General features: G+C 36.7%; 1 protein-coding gene across 2 annotated transcripts in view; it reads right to left on the bottom strand.

Moving 5' to 3' along the window:
- Positions 1 to 15,490, bottom strand: part of REL (REL proto-oncogene, NF-kB subunit) — a 43,560-nt gene extending 28,070 nt beyond the window's left edge. Inside the window, exons 1-3 of one of the 2 annotated variants that reach the window (XM_036028009.1) lie at positions 14,872 to 15,490; positions 3,741 to 3,883; positions 1,688 to 1,836 (exon numbers count right to left, since the gene is read on the bottom strand). In XM_036028009.1, coding sequence (XP_035883902.1) covers positions 1,688 to 1,836; positions 3,741 to 3,883; positions 14,872 to 14,881 — 302 coding nt within the window. In that variant the 5' untranslated portion in view covers positions 14,882 to 15,490. The remainder of the gene's footprint in view (positions 1 to 1,687; positions 1,837 to 3,740; positions 3,884 to 14,871) is intronic. The other variant, XM_036028008.1, reaches the window with a different exon arrangement.
- Between the last annotated feature and the right edge of the window lie 3,747 nt (positions 15,491 to 19,237).

Genomic DNA, 19,237 nt, shown 5'->3' with positions numbered 1-19,237 from the left:
AAATATTTAGGAAGGAGTGATGTACAGTGTAAAATGCTGCTGGGAGGTCAAATAATATAAATAGTAAATATTTCTTGCCAAGTTAGTATAATTAGATATTTTACGTTTTGTGTTTTTATTGTAAGAACAATGTTTTAAAGTATATTTTCTAAATGGTTACTACTAATATATAAAGAGGCAACTATTTTTTTCTATTGTAATTAGTTTCATTTTCCCCTAAACTCAGTACATGTTTATTGTAAGAAATGAATTATAGCCCTGAATGGTGTGGCTCAGTGGTTGGGCATTGTCCCATAAGCCAAAAGGTTGCCAGTTCAATTCCTGGTCAGAGCATATGCCCTGGTTGCATGGGCCAGGTCCCTGATTATGGATGTGTGAGAATCAACTGATTGATGTTTCTCTCCCCTTCCCCCTCTCTCTAAAATAAATAAATAAAACCTTTTATAAAATGAATTATAAAGTAAAAACAAGCAAAAACATGAAACCCCACAATCCTATCCATCCAGAGACAACTATTATTAATCCCTTAGTGTATATAGTACCATGGGTATACCTGCATTTATTTTAAACAAAAAGATTATTAATCACATACTGTCTTAAACCTATTTTATTTACCTAACATTATAAATATCTAACAGAAATACCTAACAGAAATACCTAACAGAAATATCTTTCTGTGCAAAGACATACTGGCAATGTTATTTTTAGGCAACATAGGAGTACATTGTACAGATATACCAGTTTATTTGACTAATTCCCCTTTATCATTTGGATTGCTTCTAACTTTTTGCCATTACAGAGTTGCAATGAATATCACCATAGCTAAGTGTCTGAACTGTTTAATTAATTGTTTCCTGAGGATAAATTCCTAGCAATAAAATTGCTACTTCAAGAGACATTCATATTATTCAGACTTTTGCTACGCAGTTGTTAAAATTACCTATCAGGAAGGTTTAATTTATTTTCCTACCAACATAATGAATGGGCCCATCTTCTGGCAGCATTACCAGCACAGTGATAAATAATTTTTAATCTTAGAACTATTGCTATATGTTAATTTGATTACCTGCCCTTTTCTAAATAATTATTCCAGTTTTCCAGTTGATTTTCTAACACCTGGCAATTTTAAAATGAACTATTAGTAAAGAGATAGAGTAAAAATTTGTGAAAAACAAAATTTTTTCATTAATTGTTCACACTAAGAAAAATCACGTCATAAAATAATCTAATCAATATGTTTTTTTTAAGATTTACTTATCTATTTCTAGAGAGAGAGGAAGGGAGGGAGAAAGAGAGAAAGAGAAACATCAGTGTGTGGTTTCCTCTCACACACCACAACCAGAGACCCGGACTGCAATCCAGGCATGTGACCTACTGGGAATCAAACTGGCAATCCTTTGGTTCATGGGCCAGCTCTCAATCCACTGAGCATACCAGCCAGGGCTCAATATGTTTACTTTAGGTGACAGTAAAGAAGTATTCCTCCTACCATCATGAGCTATGTCTACTAATACAGAATAAAGCAGTGCTTCTAATGCAAATGGTAAGAAAATTTAAATGTAAATAGTAAATGGAAGTAGAATGAGGAACTAGTTTTTTCTGCTAAAAAATATCAGATGTACATGGATAGAAAACAAAGCATCCCATGTTTACCTGATACCTGAAAATGGCTGTGATGTATACTTACAATAAAGGCCTGCGTTCTTGTCCAAATTCTGCTTCATAGTAGCCATCTCTGCAGTCTTTTCCTACTAAATCATGTGGATGAGGTTTAAATGGTTCATTCTTTGTTACCAATGTAATTCTCACTTTTCCTTTTCCACAATAGTTCATAATCTGAAAAGGGGGAAAATAAAATAGATAATCCATAAATATTTCCCTTTAAGAACTATCTAATAAATGAGAGTTCAATTCATATAATGTAGTTAGCACTAAACAAATAAAGTCCAACTGGCTGGCAACCACACTTTAGATGAAACTTCCCAGAGAATACCACTAGGGAAGAATTTACATCTCAGTCCCTTGGCATATTAATTTCAATTGGTCATATCATCTGATTCTGCTTATTTTCCTTTTAAAAACAAATAATGTTATACCAAAACATTATCACAGAGCATGAGAAAATACTTAGATATTAAGTCACTGAATGCCAAGTTCTTAGATTGATTGTCATATCATAAATATCCTTTCAAAGTATGTATGTAAGCTACACTGAATATGATAGCACACCAATACAGAGGACCATTTTACTTAATACACTATGTGACATTTTATCTCACAAAAATAGTTGTTCATCAGTAAGCATATCCCAAGTGTTCACTGTACAGTAGGCAACAAATCAAGTTGAGTTTCACAAAATTGTTTTACACAGTAAGTACACCTAGAACACTGAGAATAAAGAGGAGAGTTAAGCATGGAAATAGGGCACTCTGAGCACAGGGAGGAGCTAATGTTTAGTTTCGAAGCTAGCACATTTTCAAACATAAAGCAGGGAATATAAAAACCAGCTTACAACAATGAAGCAAGGTAGTAGTTAGGTAACAATGGGTAGTTTTACAGATCAGAGAACACTGAAATCCATAATTCTGAATTTAAACTTAATTTGAAAAGAAACTAGGAAGTACGTATTGCCTTTTTGAATGAAAGAGAGAGTAACCACTTAAAATTGTAATAGGGGCTGATGTAGAACTCAAGATGTAAAGTATTTAGGACCTCCTGGAATGGTAAAATACAGGTCTTAGAAATGTTTTAGAGAACCTATAGAATAAGCTCAATTATGGAAAAGAGTTAATAATTGCTCTTCAAAGATTAGAAGAACAGTGCTTTCTTATTTACCTTTTATTAGCATTTCTCCTATTTTAACATTTAAGTAAAAGGACTTAGATAACTCAAATCCATATTGCTGCCAAAAAAATGTGACAAAAATTAGGAACTTGAAATTGAATAATGTTGCCATTACCTTATCTTATAATTTAGCATTCCCTTTAAGTTCAATAGAATAAACTTTGTAAATAATCTAGTTATAAAACAGTGAATTAAGATTTGTTGATGAAAGAGTAAATAACACTTTTCATAATCCACTTTGCCATTAAGGTTTTTAATAGGCATTTAAAGGATAAAAATTATTTAAAAATCAAATGAAATATAGTATATTAATATAAATATGTTTTACAAATATAGTATATTGCCAAAATCATTTTGGATCAACAACTATTTTAAAAGTGACTATGTTTCAAATTGGTAAATGAAACCCAGAGTATCAGGGATAGGCAAGAAAGGCAAGGAAAAGGGGGGCAAAATGTTCATTCTCTTTTCCCATAGCCCCTAGTTTTTTTACCCAATTGGTTACAAGAAGAATTTTAATTGAGTTCCCAAGGCCATGTTTTTAATCTGCAGGACAATTCTGCTCACTGCTGGCAGGAGAGAATGCTTTTTTCCTCATGAGTGCAGTGTTTCATGACAGAAATCATCACCCTAAAGCTGCCATGTACACTAAGCATTGTGAATCCCTCTATTTAGATTAACACAAGAAATAATGAATAACCATCAGCAGGGATGAAGAATCCATACTGTATTTCAGAAATGACCCTAGTCAGCTATCTAGTACAAATTAATTAAAAAGAAAAGAAAAAGAAAAGCCCATGGAAATGACTGTAAAGAAGGTGGGCCTTCAATGTAACGGCTGTAGCTAAAGTATGAAGCAACTAGAGTGAGACACATGAAGGAGAAAGGTCTATTACCTGGATAGATGGGTATGTTCGGTTGTTGTCTGTGCTGTGCTCCCCTGGAATGCTGCCTGCCGATCGCCCTTCACATTTGTATCTAAAACGCATTCCCCGCTGCCTGGGTTGTTCAATTATCTCTATATATGGGTTATAACCACCTGAAATTTTTTAAAAAAGGGAGGGAGGATGAGATTAGGAGGCAATAATAATAGATTTTGACCATTTCATTTTTTCCCCAAAACATCAGACTAAAAGATTTTACCTCTCAATATTAAGTAACAAGGTTAAAATGTAATTAAGATTGAGTGGTAAAAACATCCTTTATTCCCATTTAAATTGAGTTCCTATACAGTGTTAACACAAGTCATTCAAATCATATTTATTGGTTAGCACTTTATCATTTAATATCTATAGTAATGCCAATGTGAAGTTCTTTTTTAAAAAAATTTTCTTTTATTGATTATGTTATTACAGTTGTCCCAATTTTCCCCCGTTGCCCCCTTCCTCCCAGTACCCCCAACTCCCTCTGGCAATCCCCCCTCCTTTGTTCATGTCCACAAGCACCTGGGAAATCCCAGAGCCTGTGTACCCAGCAGACAGTTACAGACCACGTCAGAGCACCACCCAACCACCTCCACAAGCCATGAAGGGAGGTGGTTGCTGGCCAGGGGTCACAGCCAGTCCTACCAGCTGTCTGGACTGAGTAAATCCGTCCCATTGACCTGCTGACAGCAATCAAGACTCATCTAAAGAGGAAGGAGTACTCAGCCCACACAGAGGGTGCACCTCGAGTACCCAGCCTGGGGGGATAGGGGAGGCTGTGCCACTGGACCCTATAGGATACCTACTACATTATTAGACCATGCTACTAAGACATAGAGTCAAAGCAGCTCAACCTAATACATAGAAGCGAACACAGGGAGGCTGCCAATATGTGGAGACAAAGAAATATGGCTCAAATGAAAGAATAGATCAAAACTCCAGAAAAAAAAAACTAAGCAAAATGGGAGATAAGCAACATGAGGTTCTGAGATAACCACTTCAGGGATACCAGCTTCTCACATGAGACCAAGCAGAAGGGTTTCTCCCAAGATTCCCCCAGAAGAGGCAAGAACAGAGTTTTCAGAAGTACAATGTCGTACTCCAAAAGTGAGTTTAACTGCTTGATTTTACATTAGGCTCTTAACAATGGACTAAAAGACCTCAGTGAACATGAAAATGCATTTAAGTCCTTACAGAAAGATATGTAAGTCTTTTATATCTCCATTGGAATGTTTGTGGACTTATATATAATATATCAAATCAAGTTCCAGAAGGGACTTTAGGCCCAACATAATTTTCAGTCAGTCTCATCTAAACTTTTCTAGAGAATAAGATATAACAAAAGAAAATTATTTACTTCCTATAACAAATATAATTTAAAATATGCAACTTTAGAATGAACTACCACAACATAGATGAATCTCAAAATAATTATGCTGAGGGGAAGACACTAGACAAAAAGAGCACATACTGTATGATTCAATATATATATATACACACACACATATAATCATAGAATATGTAAACTAATCTGTAATGAAAGAAGTAGACCGGGGTGTGGAGTGGGTGAGGAAACTGGGGGATGAGGAGTATGTTAAGTATCCTGATTGTAGTAATGATTTCAAGGTTGTACACAGGTCAAAACTTACCAAATTGCATCTTTAGCAGGTGTAATTTATTATATTTCGATAAAGTTGTCTGGAACATATACAACTTTACCCCCTCATAGCCAAATTGTGGAAACAAAAGTTCAATAAAGACACTCAAATGTCCTTACAAATAAAGTACATAGTAATGTGTCTTTATTTCATAAACATGAAGAGAACTTCCATTGGGAAAAACCTTCCTCAATCAGTTTGGTGATTTCTAAATTGCCACAACTAGATAACCATTTTGTGTGTGTGTGTGCTCACTTCAGCAACCTACATATTAAAATTAAATACTCATATTTTTATTGTAGACTTATCTTGTACTAGAATGCAAATAAATCTTCAGAAAGGACAACACAGTGGGTCTTATCAGTGTCTTTTGGATCCTAACCAGCCAAATCTTAACAGTGAAAACCTTGAAAATATTATTAAACTTCCCATTCTATAAAATGAGTAATAACAGTACTACCTCATTGGGTTGTTGTGAGGATTAGAAATAAAGTATTAAGTTCTCACCAAGTTATCTCACATATAACAAATTATAAACAGTGTCAATTATTTTAGATGCTTTCTCAAAAACAATGATTACAGTGATACAAAGAAGGTATCACAACTGCCACTTTCAAAGATTTTAATAACAGTGAGACAAATACCACAAATTGTCAGATTACAGAAGGGATGAACAAAATCTTGTTTATGCTGATAAACTTCTGCATAAAATGATAATGAAAACAAAAGACTCAGGAATGCCTAATATATATCAAAGGAAAAAAGGAGTTAAAGAGACAAAAGGGTAGAGTGGGAGGAGGGAGAAGGGGGGTGGACAGGGAGGCATTCTAGGTGAAGGCAGCGATGTGTCCAAAGGTGTACCAGTACAGCAGACACAGCCCTGATGGAAGAGGAGAGTTTAAGAACCAGTGTAATTGGGGTGCATTTTCCATCCTTAGAAAGAAACACAAAAGACAGAGTACATTTGGGAATTTGGATTTCATACTATGAGTGTCAAAGAATCAGTGAATGGTCTTATGCAGGGGAATCACATGATCAAATTGGCATTTTAGAGTAAGAATTCTGGTGGCAATGAACAGGTTGAAAAGAGAGAGCAAGGTAATCAATCAGTTTTAGAGTCTGTTATGGTAATATGAGCAGTGATGACGTTATATCTGAAATATAGTAGTGATAATAGGAATGAAGGATTATTTAGAAGATAAAATTGACAATACTTGGTGACTGACTGAACATCAGTGTTAAGATAAAGAATCAATGATGGCTTCATAGTTTCTACTTTGGGTTACTGAGTAATGCATTACCGTTACCTTTAACTTTATTATGTTTGATTCAGACTCCTTGTGTTTGAATCTACCACCTATTTGTTTATTCAAAAGACAAAGGGTAGGAAAAATAATTGCCTTTAACCTAATCAATTTCATAATACTTATTTCCACTTTATTAAAAAATGTAAGGCATGTAGATGAGTATTTAATAATTTCATATCCTTATACATTTTTATATTTTAAGTAATTAAAACTCACATTTTATTTTCAAATATTTTACATGCTTATATATCCTTGTAGAAATATTTTTAGGAAAGCACATTTTCCTTACAATAACTCAAAATTCTCAAATGTAATTTTTAAGTGATATTTTAAATCACTTATGTGGTTAAACTAAAGGTCAAATAAATCCCTGCCCACTACTTATTTAAAGGTGTCTTGGTGGGAATTTGATATAGAATGACATCATTAATGGTAAGTGGCTAACTTTTGGAGGAGTGTGAACAACAGTGCTAGGTCATAGTGAGAATTCAAATAATTTTATTGGTTACACACTCCCTTAAACTAGAAAGTGTGTTTATGAAAAAGTCTGTACATAAGAAAACAGAGAAGCATTTGTTAAAAGATTAAATAATACATTTTAAAAAGATTTTTAATTATAAAAATGACAAATATTAGTTACATAACATCAAGTACTTTAAAAAACCCTTGAAATCTATTCTTCCTACTGTAGAAGCACTCTATTGGTAAAAAGTCTTTCTGACAACCAGAGTTTATTATAATACCCAATATTCCCCAGCTAGAAATAAACTCCCCCTCTTCTAAACTACCATAGTATTTTGTTTATGGCAAGTATTCCAAATAACTACAATTTAGGTAAGACTATTTCTACCTGAAAAAAAAAGCTACTTGTTTTATTTCTTCAACCTACTTGAAGGCAGGAATTGTATCTTACTCATCAGTGCCTTGCACACAGGTATTCAGTAAGTATCTGTTAAATGAATGAATAAAAATCTAAAGATCTTTTTATCCGTGTAAGTTATGCAATCACAATCAGATTTTCTTCAGTAGATTTCACTACTATGGAAAAAATAGTGCTTTGTAGGTGTATTAGAATGGCTACATCTTCATACTCCTCATACCCATTGATATTCTGATTTCTTTATATGTACTAGTGTTTTTTTAAAAACTTCCCAGCTACAAATCATTTACATCATGCATCTGTACAATGTATCAGTTACTTCCTTCCTCAATACCCTGTTTTGAAGTGCAATTCTTCCTGAAGATGAACAAGTGCTGAAATGTAGTCATCTGTGGAGTGGAAGAAGGTAAAATATACATCAGGGAATTGTAGGAAAAATGACTCTCAACTAATACTACTCTAAATCACTAAAGTTTTGAAAAGCACTAAAGTCTTCAAAACTGGTTCTACAAAAATTGATTGAGCATGGGCTGAGAACCAAAGTATCGCAGGTTTGATTCCCAGTCAGGATATATGCTTGGGTTGCAGGCCATGACCCCCAGCAACTGCACATTAATGTTTCTCTCTCTCTTTTTCTTCCTCCATTCCCTCTCTAAAAATAAATAAATAAAATATTTTTTAAAAATTGATTACTGTATTTTTAACTAATAAACTGGGATTGATCCCTATATTTTTAACAATATTGTACAAAGCCAACACAGACCAGAATAACATTTGAAATATAGCCAAAATGTTTGCAAGATATATTTATTTTTATCTGTACTTATGTAAAAAGAGTGCTATTTTTAAAACATAGTGCCCACCTAATAAAGTATGAGTTTGTAAGATGAAAAAAGAAATTACACTGAAATAAAGGTTAAAAATGGATCATCAATTGTCAGAAATAGACACATTAGAAATGAAAACCTTAGAGCTAGAATTGGGAAACAGCATTAATTATACAGTGAAAAATATTAATTATAGTAATTGTAATATTGTTTTAAAGCACTTTATCATTTCTCAGGTGATCGTTTTAAATTTGTTGTTCATAAAAACAGAATAAAAATTATTATCCTATTTTAATGATACTAAAAGCTCAAAATTATGTGAAATTATGAATGACTAGCAAGTATGACAGCTGGGATCCCAGGGTGTCAAACCAAAAGACCAACAAGCTTAAAAACAGCTGGGGATAAGTTCACAGTAACTGATACAGCAAATAACCTAAAATAAATGTAATTTAGTTTAAGAAGACATGCATCTTGGTATAGGCAAGTGAGTATTTAGATTCAATGAAATTCCTGGAACAGAGTTCAAACTGGGGTTGTATATCAGAATCACCTAGGTAGCTTTTCAAAACATACATGCCCTGAGCCTACCTGAGATCTGCTAAATAGAAATAGAGATCCATCTAAAGCCCAGACATGTTTCTGAAAGCCTTCCAAGCTATTCTAACACATTCCTGATTAAGAACCATTGCTCTAAAATACAAAGAACTGGAAACAATGATGCACATATCTGTAGAAGTAATCCAAAAATTCACATCCAAGTATGGGCTGGGTGAGAAACTACACAGAGGAATTCTGACTATTCATAACTTACTCCTCTTTCTCTCCCACTCTAAAAAGCTTATCCAAATGCAAGCAGAAAAGGGGTGCGGGGGTGGGAAACATTATTATAGGGATAGCCTTTAATTACCCTGATTTATTTAAAAAGTAAATCATCCCTGGCTGATATCACTCAGTGGGTTAATGCCACTGTTCATGGTGATGATCCTGTTTACCTTATGATACAGGTGAGTTTTTCTGGTTCTTTCTAGTTATGATAAAAATTAGAAGCTACCATTTGTTACATAGCATAGCTAGAATGGCATGCAAGTAACAAAGTGGCAAAGAAAACTTAAGCCAAATCCCATAAGGAAGGAAAAACACTAACATGGAAAGTGCAAAAGAAATCAAGTATAGGATAAGTTATATCAATCAATCTGGTAAAAGGACACGTGGCCTACCTGGTAAGCATTTTTGATTTTTTTTTTCAGAATGCTTACTATCATTTAAGTGAACAAAGGAGGGAAAAAAAACCCACTGAGTCCAAACATCACTGTCAAATTCTACTCCCCTAGTTTAAATGTATGTGAAACCATTCTAAATTGTTTAAAAGTAAATGGGCATTCTTGAAAGATATATTTTCTATCTAGCATCTGATCTAGTCTATTAATATTGGTTTTGTGGTTTCACAAAATTTTAGAATCATCGGAACACTTAAATAGTAAGTTCCAAGGGTCTCTAGTAGTTTCTGTTTCCTATACCTTTGAGTCCCAAAATTGCTCCACTACAAAACAAAACTAACACTTATGGGCATACATTATCTCATTTGTTTCTCACAAGACTCTGCAGTAGTTATTCCCATTTTTATATCAGAGTGGGAGAAGTAGACTAAGAAACAGTTCGCCCTGGGTGGTATGGCTCAATATATTGAGCCTGAGAACCAAAGGGTCACTGGTTCAACTCCCAGTCAGGGCATATGCTTGGGTTGTGGGCCAGGTCCCCAGTTGAGTGTGTGAGAAAAGCAATTACACATTGATGTTTCTTCCCTCTCTCCCCCTTTCTCTATCTAAAAATAAACAAATAAAAAGTCTTACAAAAAAAAAAAGAAAAAGAAACAATTCAGGTCCATCATAGACTAAAGTCTAGTTTATTCCAATATATCAGGCAGATTCTCAATTGGGTCATAAGAATACAAGTAAGGAAATTTTCAGATAAGTATTTGACTGATGTCTGCATCACAAGGTAATTAAAAGGTGTAAGAGATTTTGGCAATAGAGATTCTACTGCTAGAGAATCCATTGCTGTGGGGATAAAAAAATAAGTGTTCAATAAAACTTTCACTTCAAGGGTGAAAAAGTAGAGAAATATTTAAAATCCATCCTAGATTTTTCAGGTATTTAACTATATTAAAAATAGATAGGAGGCCCTGGCTGGTGTAGCTCAGTGGATTGAGTGCGGGCTGCAAACCAAAGTGTCGCAGGTTCGATTCTCAGTCAGGGTACATGCCTGGGTTGCAGGCCATGACCCCCAGCGACCACACATTGATGTTTCTCTCTCTCTATCTCCCTCCCTTCCCTCTCTAAAAATAAATAAAATAAAATCTTAAAAAAATAGAAGTGGTATCTCATTGTGGTTTTAATTTGCATCTCTCTGATAGCTAGTGATATTGAACATTGTTTCATGTGTCTTTGGATTTTCTGTATGTCCTCCTTGGAGAAGTGTCTGTTCAAGTCCTTTGCCCATTTTTTAATTGGATTCCTTGTCTTCCTAGAGTGGAGTTGTGTACGTTCTTTATATATTTTGGAGATTAAACCCCTGTCTGAGGTATCATTGGCAAATATGTTTTCCCATACAGTTGGTTCTCTTTTAATTTTGATATGATCTCACCTTTAACAGGAACCTAAACAACAAAACAAAGAAACAAGCAAAATATAATCAAAGACACTGAAATAGAGGACAGGCTGACAGTGACCACAGGGGAGAGAAGAGGGAATTTCAGGAGACAATGGGAAGGGTTCACGGGAACAAATTTAAAGGACACATGGACAAAAACTAGGGGGAGGGTGGTAATGGGAGGGAAGTGGGGAGGGTTGGGAGGGTGGGCTGGATTGGGAGTAAAAGGGAGAAAACTGTACTTGAACAATGATTAAAATAAAATTAAGAAAAAAATAGATAGGAGGACCAAATCATCTCTTGATTAACAGATTAAAAATAAAAATTACAAGATGTTCATTTCAGTGTGAATTTAAAATAATTTTTTAGTATATCTCATGCAATGTTAATGATCATTACTTACAAATGGACAAATATTTTTCTGCTATTTTGTAGGAGGTTTTGTGGGGGTACGTGAAACTACTGTATTTTGCCATATGTAATGTGTGCCCATGGTTTTGTGTGCATTATACATGGGATTATTATGCCCATTATTATGCCCATGTATGATGCACATCCTTATTTTTCCCTTAAAAATTTACACATGGCAAAATACAGTAGATAGGGAGAAAAATTACTAGAACATTCACTTTTGTTAACAGTATTCCTAATATTCTGTTGTATAGTAAATTATATACAGTGTTAAAAGTAAATTATTTAAAATATATAATGAAAAATGACCCTATATCTTCCTATTTAACACTTTTTTCTATATGGTACTTAGATTTCTGACACCCAACTTGGATCCTTGGAACCCAAAAATGTTTTCTTTTAATAAATTAAAAGAAATCCTTGTGATTTACAATTTGCATACTTCTTTTATTGTACTTTATATCTTGTTTACAACAAAGAATTTCCTTTGGTATAAAAACAAAGTATACACCATGCAATTACATAGATCATGTGCCTACAATCCCAGTCATTGCAGAGAACAGATGAGAGAAAGATGGAACAAAAGGACTGCTGAGTTCCTTAAATTGTATTTGAGATACTACAATACACTCACCCAAGGTGTTCCCAAAAATGATTCCAATGATTCCTCACCAGTCATTTCATTCACTCATTCCCTTTATGTCTATCATATATCATCCTCATTCCTTTATACTAGTTATTTCTACACTTTCACGTGTTACATTTCTGAAATAGCCTTCATACTTGTATATAGTCTTTTATTTTAAAATAGATGTCATATGTTTTAGCTATCAATTCCAGCTTGCAGCTCTACTTAACTTAAAAATTTAAGTTGTGCCACATTTATATTTTCCACCCTGTTACTCACAAGAAATAGTTTTCTTGATAGTCACACTACAGACAGAGTTGGGAAGTAGTGTGTAGTTTACAGAAACAATTTCTTCAGGTCCTTCCTATGTGACATAGCAGAACTATACTAAAGAAAACTAGTAATAAAAATAAATTATCTAAATTGTAACATGTATTATACCAAAGATAGTACTATTTATTAATAAACAGAGCTATGTGCACATAACAACATTTTATACTTTTTATTAGAACAATGAAAAACTTTAAAGTCAGGCCTAAAATAGCTAATTTTATTTAAATATACAAGTGTAATGATGGTCTAATGCATATAGGAATATTTTTCTTCACAAGGCCTATTCTAATGAATCACGTCAAAAGACTAAAATCAAGGCGTAACGTAGAGACAACTTAATAGAATGCAAGCTGTAAAATTCTAAATAATCTGATTAATTTACCTGAACAAAATTTAGAAATATATAATAAAAGTTCCAGTAACTAATGGTACTTATATAATTTGCTTATGAGATTATGATGTTACTTTTTGTTATACAGATCACATATTCAACTACACATACCTATGTAGTTGACATCCAGGAGAAATGAAGAAATGGTCTTAAAGGTTTGGTAATCAATAAAAATACCTTTTGAGGTTTTACTACTACCTTACTACAAACAGAATCTAAACTAGACAATGATAAACTAATTTAGTACACTTTGTTTTCTGTGACTCAGCTGAATTACTGTTTGAAAACAGGATGGGAATTTACAATTTATTGACTCTTTTTGTCTAGGGTCTTTACAACTGATTGAGGAAAGTACACCCAGACTCCATTTTAAAAATTTGCTTAGTTTTCGAAAAACTGAATTACAATTTAAATAACTTGTGACAATTCACAACTTCTCATTCCTTAACAATTTTCCCCCTTCGAATCAGAGAATCAGTCCTCACAATAGCACAAAAAATAGTGTCATTAAGCAAGTTTAAACTGCGTCACATTTTTAAATGATGTAGGTCTTACAATACTCTATAAATGGTTAATTCTTTTCTCTCTGTTTTTAAAGAATTAGAAGTATTACAGCCATACTACATACTAATAAAGTTTGGTTCAATTGCCAGAAGTCTGACCTTATTTAAACTTATATGCTCATCATTCTCTACTTTCATACAAGACCTTATCACCAATAAACTAACCTATTTCAAGCCATCTTTGCACTTTTAATCTAAACGCGCTCTGAATTTATGAATTTTCAAGATTATCTGAAAGTTTGGGGGTCAGCGAAGTGGATAGAGAGAAAGTTGAAGTAGTTTAAATTCTACTTGTATTCTCACATGAAAACCACAAACTGAAATCAAACGTCATCACCCCTATATTTCCTTTTCAGTCTACGGCAGCAGCTAAGGATGGTATTGTTCTTCTCCGCCCCTTTAAAAAGTCCTCTAAGCTTTGAACTTCCTCTTCTCTGCCAGACATCAGCCTTCTACTGCGGGTCACTGTCCCAGGGGCTGGGAAGGAGGGTGAAGCATAAACAAGAGCCCCTCTGTAGCCCGCTTGGAAAACGTTGACCATAAACCTTGAAGCCTCCCTGCCTTGGCTCACGCCGCTCCCTCAGTCGGGAACGCACCCCTAGGAACCGCACCAGAATGCTGAAAAGATACAACTGGAACAGAGTCTGCTCGATTGACTTCCCTTCGGTTACAGGCTAACTTAAAATAAACCATGGCTGTAAATTTGAGACTCCCTCCCTTGCCCTCTAAGCTGTCTTGGTAAACTCACTTTCTCTCAAGAAACTCACGCATTTATTAACTCAAACTGAACATTTTCATAAGTGAAACAAAGTTGTTTTTATTTCTACCCATATTTTAAAGCAGGGATATTCTAAAAGTCCTCTTTTTCCCTTCTTTCCAACAAAGGAAAAAAGAAACAAAAAACAAAACAAAACTCAACTTGTCCGTAACCTATAAGGTACAGTAAAAATTACCTACTTTGGTGAAGGAACATTTTCTTTTAAACTCTGTTAAACTACCACTCGTGACTTTTAAAGGCACACATTCTGTACAACTGTCAGCACAACAGCAATCACCACTTAGCACTTGATGAAATCAAACTAAAGAAGCAGAGCTCTCCTGAAGTCTGAGGTTCCTCATTCCTAGTCTAAAACAGAAAACCACCATTTCAACATAAACCAATTTTCAATACAAGAACTCCTCGCCTCCCTTTATGCAGATTATTACTTCCCTAATCCCAAAACCCCATCGCTGGGAATTTCTAAATTTCCGGTTATAATAATGATTACAGAGTGTGGCTTTGATTTCGTACGCAAGCCACTTTGTACAAAGTTGACAATTTGCCAGATCAGGCAATTTTAAAGACAGAATGCCCCACAATCAGAACTGAGCCCCCGAAACTGAGCAGCAAGACGCCAGGACAAGCTCCTTTCCCCCCAAGTCCAGGACTGGACCGCGGCGCCAGGAACACTCACCAGAGGCCATGGCTCCACTCCACTCTGCGTGTCCGGACCCGAGGCTGCTGCAGCCAGCCAGCCCGCCAGCCAGTCTTCTGCCAGCAGGACTCCTGGGTCCGTCAGACCACCCCCGGGGGCCACCTCCTCCTTCTCGCCCTCCTCTGCTTTGCCGCTCACACCTTTCCACCCTCTTAGTTCTACAAATCTCCCGGCGTCTTCAGTCCTGAGTACAGGAACCAGGGAAAGGGGGCGGAGCGCCCAAGGAGCCCAACGCAGACCCCACCAGCGCAGCGCGGTAAGGGGATTTCCCACGGCTGACGTAGGCTCTTGCCACTGCCTTCTCCGGGGGCGCAGGGACTGGGTGTCCTCGCGCATCTGCTTTCGCGGCCCACGCTCCGCCCCTCCTGTGCCCCGCCCACGCTACCACCCGGGGAGCGGCATTGGGCTCGGCAGCAAGTCTGGGTAGCTGGTGCGCAGCATCTTCTGGATGGCAGGGAACACTGGGAGCCAGCATGTGACAGTCCTGAGCGTGCGAAAGAAAGACGCTGGCTCCTGAGAAATCCCCCTCCTCCAGGTTGTTCTCCGGAGCACGGTTTAAAGTTCAGGAGCGAGTAGGAGGATGCAGTGGCTACGAGAGGGCTGGCCGCCGACAGCCCTTGGGGGCGGGGCAGGCGGCAAAGTGGGGCCGGCCCTCCCAGTCTAGAGGATAGTAAAGCCCGGGGTTTTCGTTGGGTGGTTCCCCTCTCTTCCGGATTTTGCATATGCAAATACCCGCCCCCACACCGTCGGCGGAGCACGGCTTGGGTCACAGTGCTCCCAGTAGGGGAAGTGCGGCAGCGGCTGACGCCAGTATTCATTTATAATTCATGTATTTGCATATGGGGACCCCTGCAGCCTTATTTTTCATCTTTATACCTAAATTGCGAAGGCTCAGTTAACTTTACTACTTAATAAAGCTTATAAAACTCTTAAGGTCCGCACTGTGAGCTCGCTGCATCATTACGCAGTGTGCTCAAGATTAGTAGGGTGTATCTATCTTGGCATTTGACTGAGGTATCGACGAGGAAAGGGTGAATGGGAAAGAACACGAGTGTGTTGAAGGAATCTAGTATACCTTTGTTTCCTTTGTGTGGTAAGAACCTCATATGTGTCAGTTCATTTACCTTATTTATAACGTATTGTTATCCTCGTTTTATAGATGAGGTGATCGGGGTTTAAAGAAGTTAAGTAATGCATCAGAGAAGGTAAGTTCCTACTTCAGAATGCTGGTAAAAAGAACAGTACAGTTTAAACACAGGGTTGTGTGATTCCAAAGTTCCATGCTCTTTCTACTGTTCCTTGCTTTCTAAAATAAGGAGGGGGGATAGGGAATAGCTTGCCATGCTAGTGCTGAAATTGGGGGATCCAGTTGGGGGGGGGGTGACTAAAATCTACTAGCATCAAAATATCCTTTCATAAAATGTAGAGAAATAGAAAAGAATGAAACTATTGAATAAGCATTAAACCATACCGTAATGCAGTAGAGAGATGGTGAAGACAAGAAATCTCACTTGGTGAGGAGGATGGATTTTTTTTCCAGCTTCACACAGAAAGCTATTGAGAGTTTAAGTGTTTCATTGGCTTATTATATTTTGAGATGTTTACTCTGGCTGATGTGGTAAACTATTAGCATACACCTGAGGCAAGGGTGAAGGCAAAGCAATTAGATTGTTGGAGTAAGTAGTCTGAGAAGTAAAAGTGCTTTCAACTAGCATTTTTGCAGAGGAGATGGTGAAACGGAGTCAGATTTAGTAAGATATTTTGGTGATGGAGCCAGAAATACTTAGTAGTAGATTGGATGTAGGTGGGGAGGGGGGGACAGGAATTGGAAACTCCCATATATTTGGTGTGAGCAAACCAGGTAAAAAGGAAGAGAAAAGTGAAAAGGTTTGAGAGGGAAAATCAGGAGTTGTGTTTTGGACATGTTATATTACAGATGGCTGTTAGATATCCCAGGAGACAGTCAAATGTGCAGAACTAAAGCAAATGGGAGAGGACTGGGCTAGAAATAAAGATTTGGGAGTTGGCAGCATTCCACTAAAGAGTGCAGCGAGAGACACAAAATTTAAAAAGAGCCCTAGGATACTCCAAGTCTTAGGGAACTGGTAGAGAAAAAGGAGCTGCCAATGAAGTGGAAGGAAAACCAATAGACTGTGGTGTCCCAGGGAGTGTTTCAAAAAGAATGAAAGTGGTCAGATGTGTTAAATGATGCTTGAAAAAGATGAGAATGAAGAAATGACATTGGATTTGGCAAAATTAAGGTTATTAATGATCTTAATAAGAGGCATGTCAGTGGAATGGTGGGAAGGAAGCTGAAATGAAGGAGGTTGAGACGAGAAAGATGGAAACCATGAGTTTTGACAACTCTTCAAAGACTGTTAAAGGACACAAATGGGGCAATAGCTTGAGGGGGGTGTGGAGTTAGTTATATTAGGCTAAGGACTGTCACTGACAACTGCAATGTCAACAGGTTAACATAATCAAAGTTTATTTATCATTTGAGTTGCAGTCCAGTATGAGTTGAGTGTCTTTCTTCCAAGAATAACCCAGAGATCCAGGTTCCTACAATTTTGCAGCTCCAACATGTAGCCATCAAAGTCACCTTGAAAAAGGAAAGTGAGTAGAGAATCATGAATGGGAGATTTTTATGGTCTAGGTCTGAGAGTGGAATACTTTACTTCTGGTTACAATCTACTTTCCTTATGGCCCCCACAAGGGGGCTGAAAAATATAACTTGAGAAATGTAATTTAGCTGTGTGCCAAGGAAGAAGAAAAAAATTGTGTATCAGTGAGCATTAGCAGTCTCTGGCACTGAAGTTTTGTTTATAGAAGGTACTATTAAGGCATATTTGTATAAAAATATACAAATATACTTAATCATAAATGGATGATGATAGAGAGGAAGGGGGTTCTGTGTGAGAAAGGGAGAAAGGATGAAATCTAGAGCACAGGTTATGAGGCTGGCTGTAGATTGGAATGGGGACACTTCTATGGTTATAATGAGGACAGAGCAATTGCAGAGAACCTGGTTGACCTGATGATATGAAAATTAGGTAATCAGTCAAGTTGCCCCCCCCGCCTTTTTATAGTGAAGTACAATGTAAAGTTTAACTAAGAGTGGAGGGCCACAAGGGACCAGAAGTTTTGAGGAAGAAGAGAAACTGAAAACGTGATCTGAAAGAGTGGAAATTTATAAGGTATATCTGGCTGTACTGAATATCCATTTGAAATTTGTGGTCACAAATATAATGTTAAATCAATGAGCAGTATTTCTTTTTTTTTTAAAGATTTTATTTATTTATTTTTAGAGAGGGAAGGGAGGGAGATAGAGAGAGAGAAACATCAATGTGCGGTTGCTGGGGGTCATGGCCTGCAACCCAGGCATGTACCCTGACTGGGAATCGAACCTGCGACACTTTGGTTCACAGCCCGCACTCAATCCACTGAGCTACACGAGCCAGGGCCAATGAACACTATTTCTTATATGGTTTTTAACCCAGGGGATATCAGTAGGTAATTTTATGAAAAAGAAGACAAAGAACTAGGAAACTTTAAATCTGAATGGGAATATGGGGGAGAGATGCATAATACCTCTCAACCTATGCACACTCCTTGAGTAATCTCATTCGTTCGCATGATTTATCCATGGTCACAGGACCATATATCCAGCCTACATCTTTCCCTGGGCTTCAGACCTACATATCCATTTATCTGTTAGACACCTTCCTGGGGAAACTCATAGGCAACTCAAACTCTACCTACTCAATATCTCTCTCAACTTTACTCTTATTCCCATACTCCTTATACCACTATCTACCCATAAATCGGTTAGAAAATTAGGAATCATCTTTGACTCTCCCTCTCACCACCCCCTTCAACCCTACAATATCCACACCACCCCCTTCAACCCTACAATATCCAATCACCAAACCCTACTGGTTTTACCAATCAAATATGAATCCCTTTCTTTTCCATCTTGATTACCACTGTCCTTGTTCAAATCATCATCATATTTCACCTTAACTACTGGAATGGTCTCCTATTCTGCCTGTCTACATTTTTGTCCTCTTTGAAAGACATTCAAACCTACTCAGACCCTTTGCTGATGGAGTCCTCTGTGTGAATGCACATCAGGCCACACCACACTTGTGTTTTAAAACCATCCATCAGCCTTAGATCAAACCCTTGGACATGGCCAACAACTTCCTCTATAATCTGGCCTCTGCCTCTTTCTTCAGCCTCATCTTCTACACTTCATGCTTTGCACTTTACACCTCATTAAACTGCTTCATAGCTTCTTATATACCAAAAGCCATGCTGTTTCTTGTCTCTCTGCCCTTGTTCA

The sequence above is a fragment of the Phyllostomus discolor genome, chromosome 6, assembly GCF_004126475.2.
Source record: "Phyllostomus discolor isolate MPI-MPIP mPhyDis1 chromosome 6, mPhyDis1.pri.v3, whole genome shotgun sequence".
In the NCBI taxonomy this organism is placed as follows: Eukaryota; Metazoa; Chordata; class Mammalia; order Chiroptera; family Phyllostomidae; genus Phyllostomus; species Phyllostomus discolor.
Note: the sequence above shows the minus strand (reverse complement) of the source record. Positions and strands in the feature narration are given on the sequence as shown.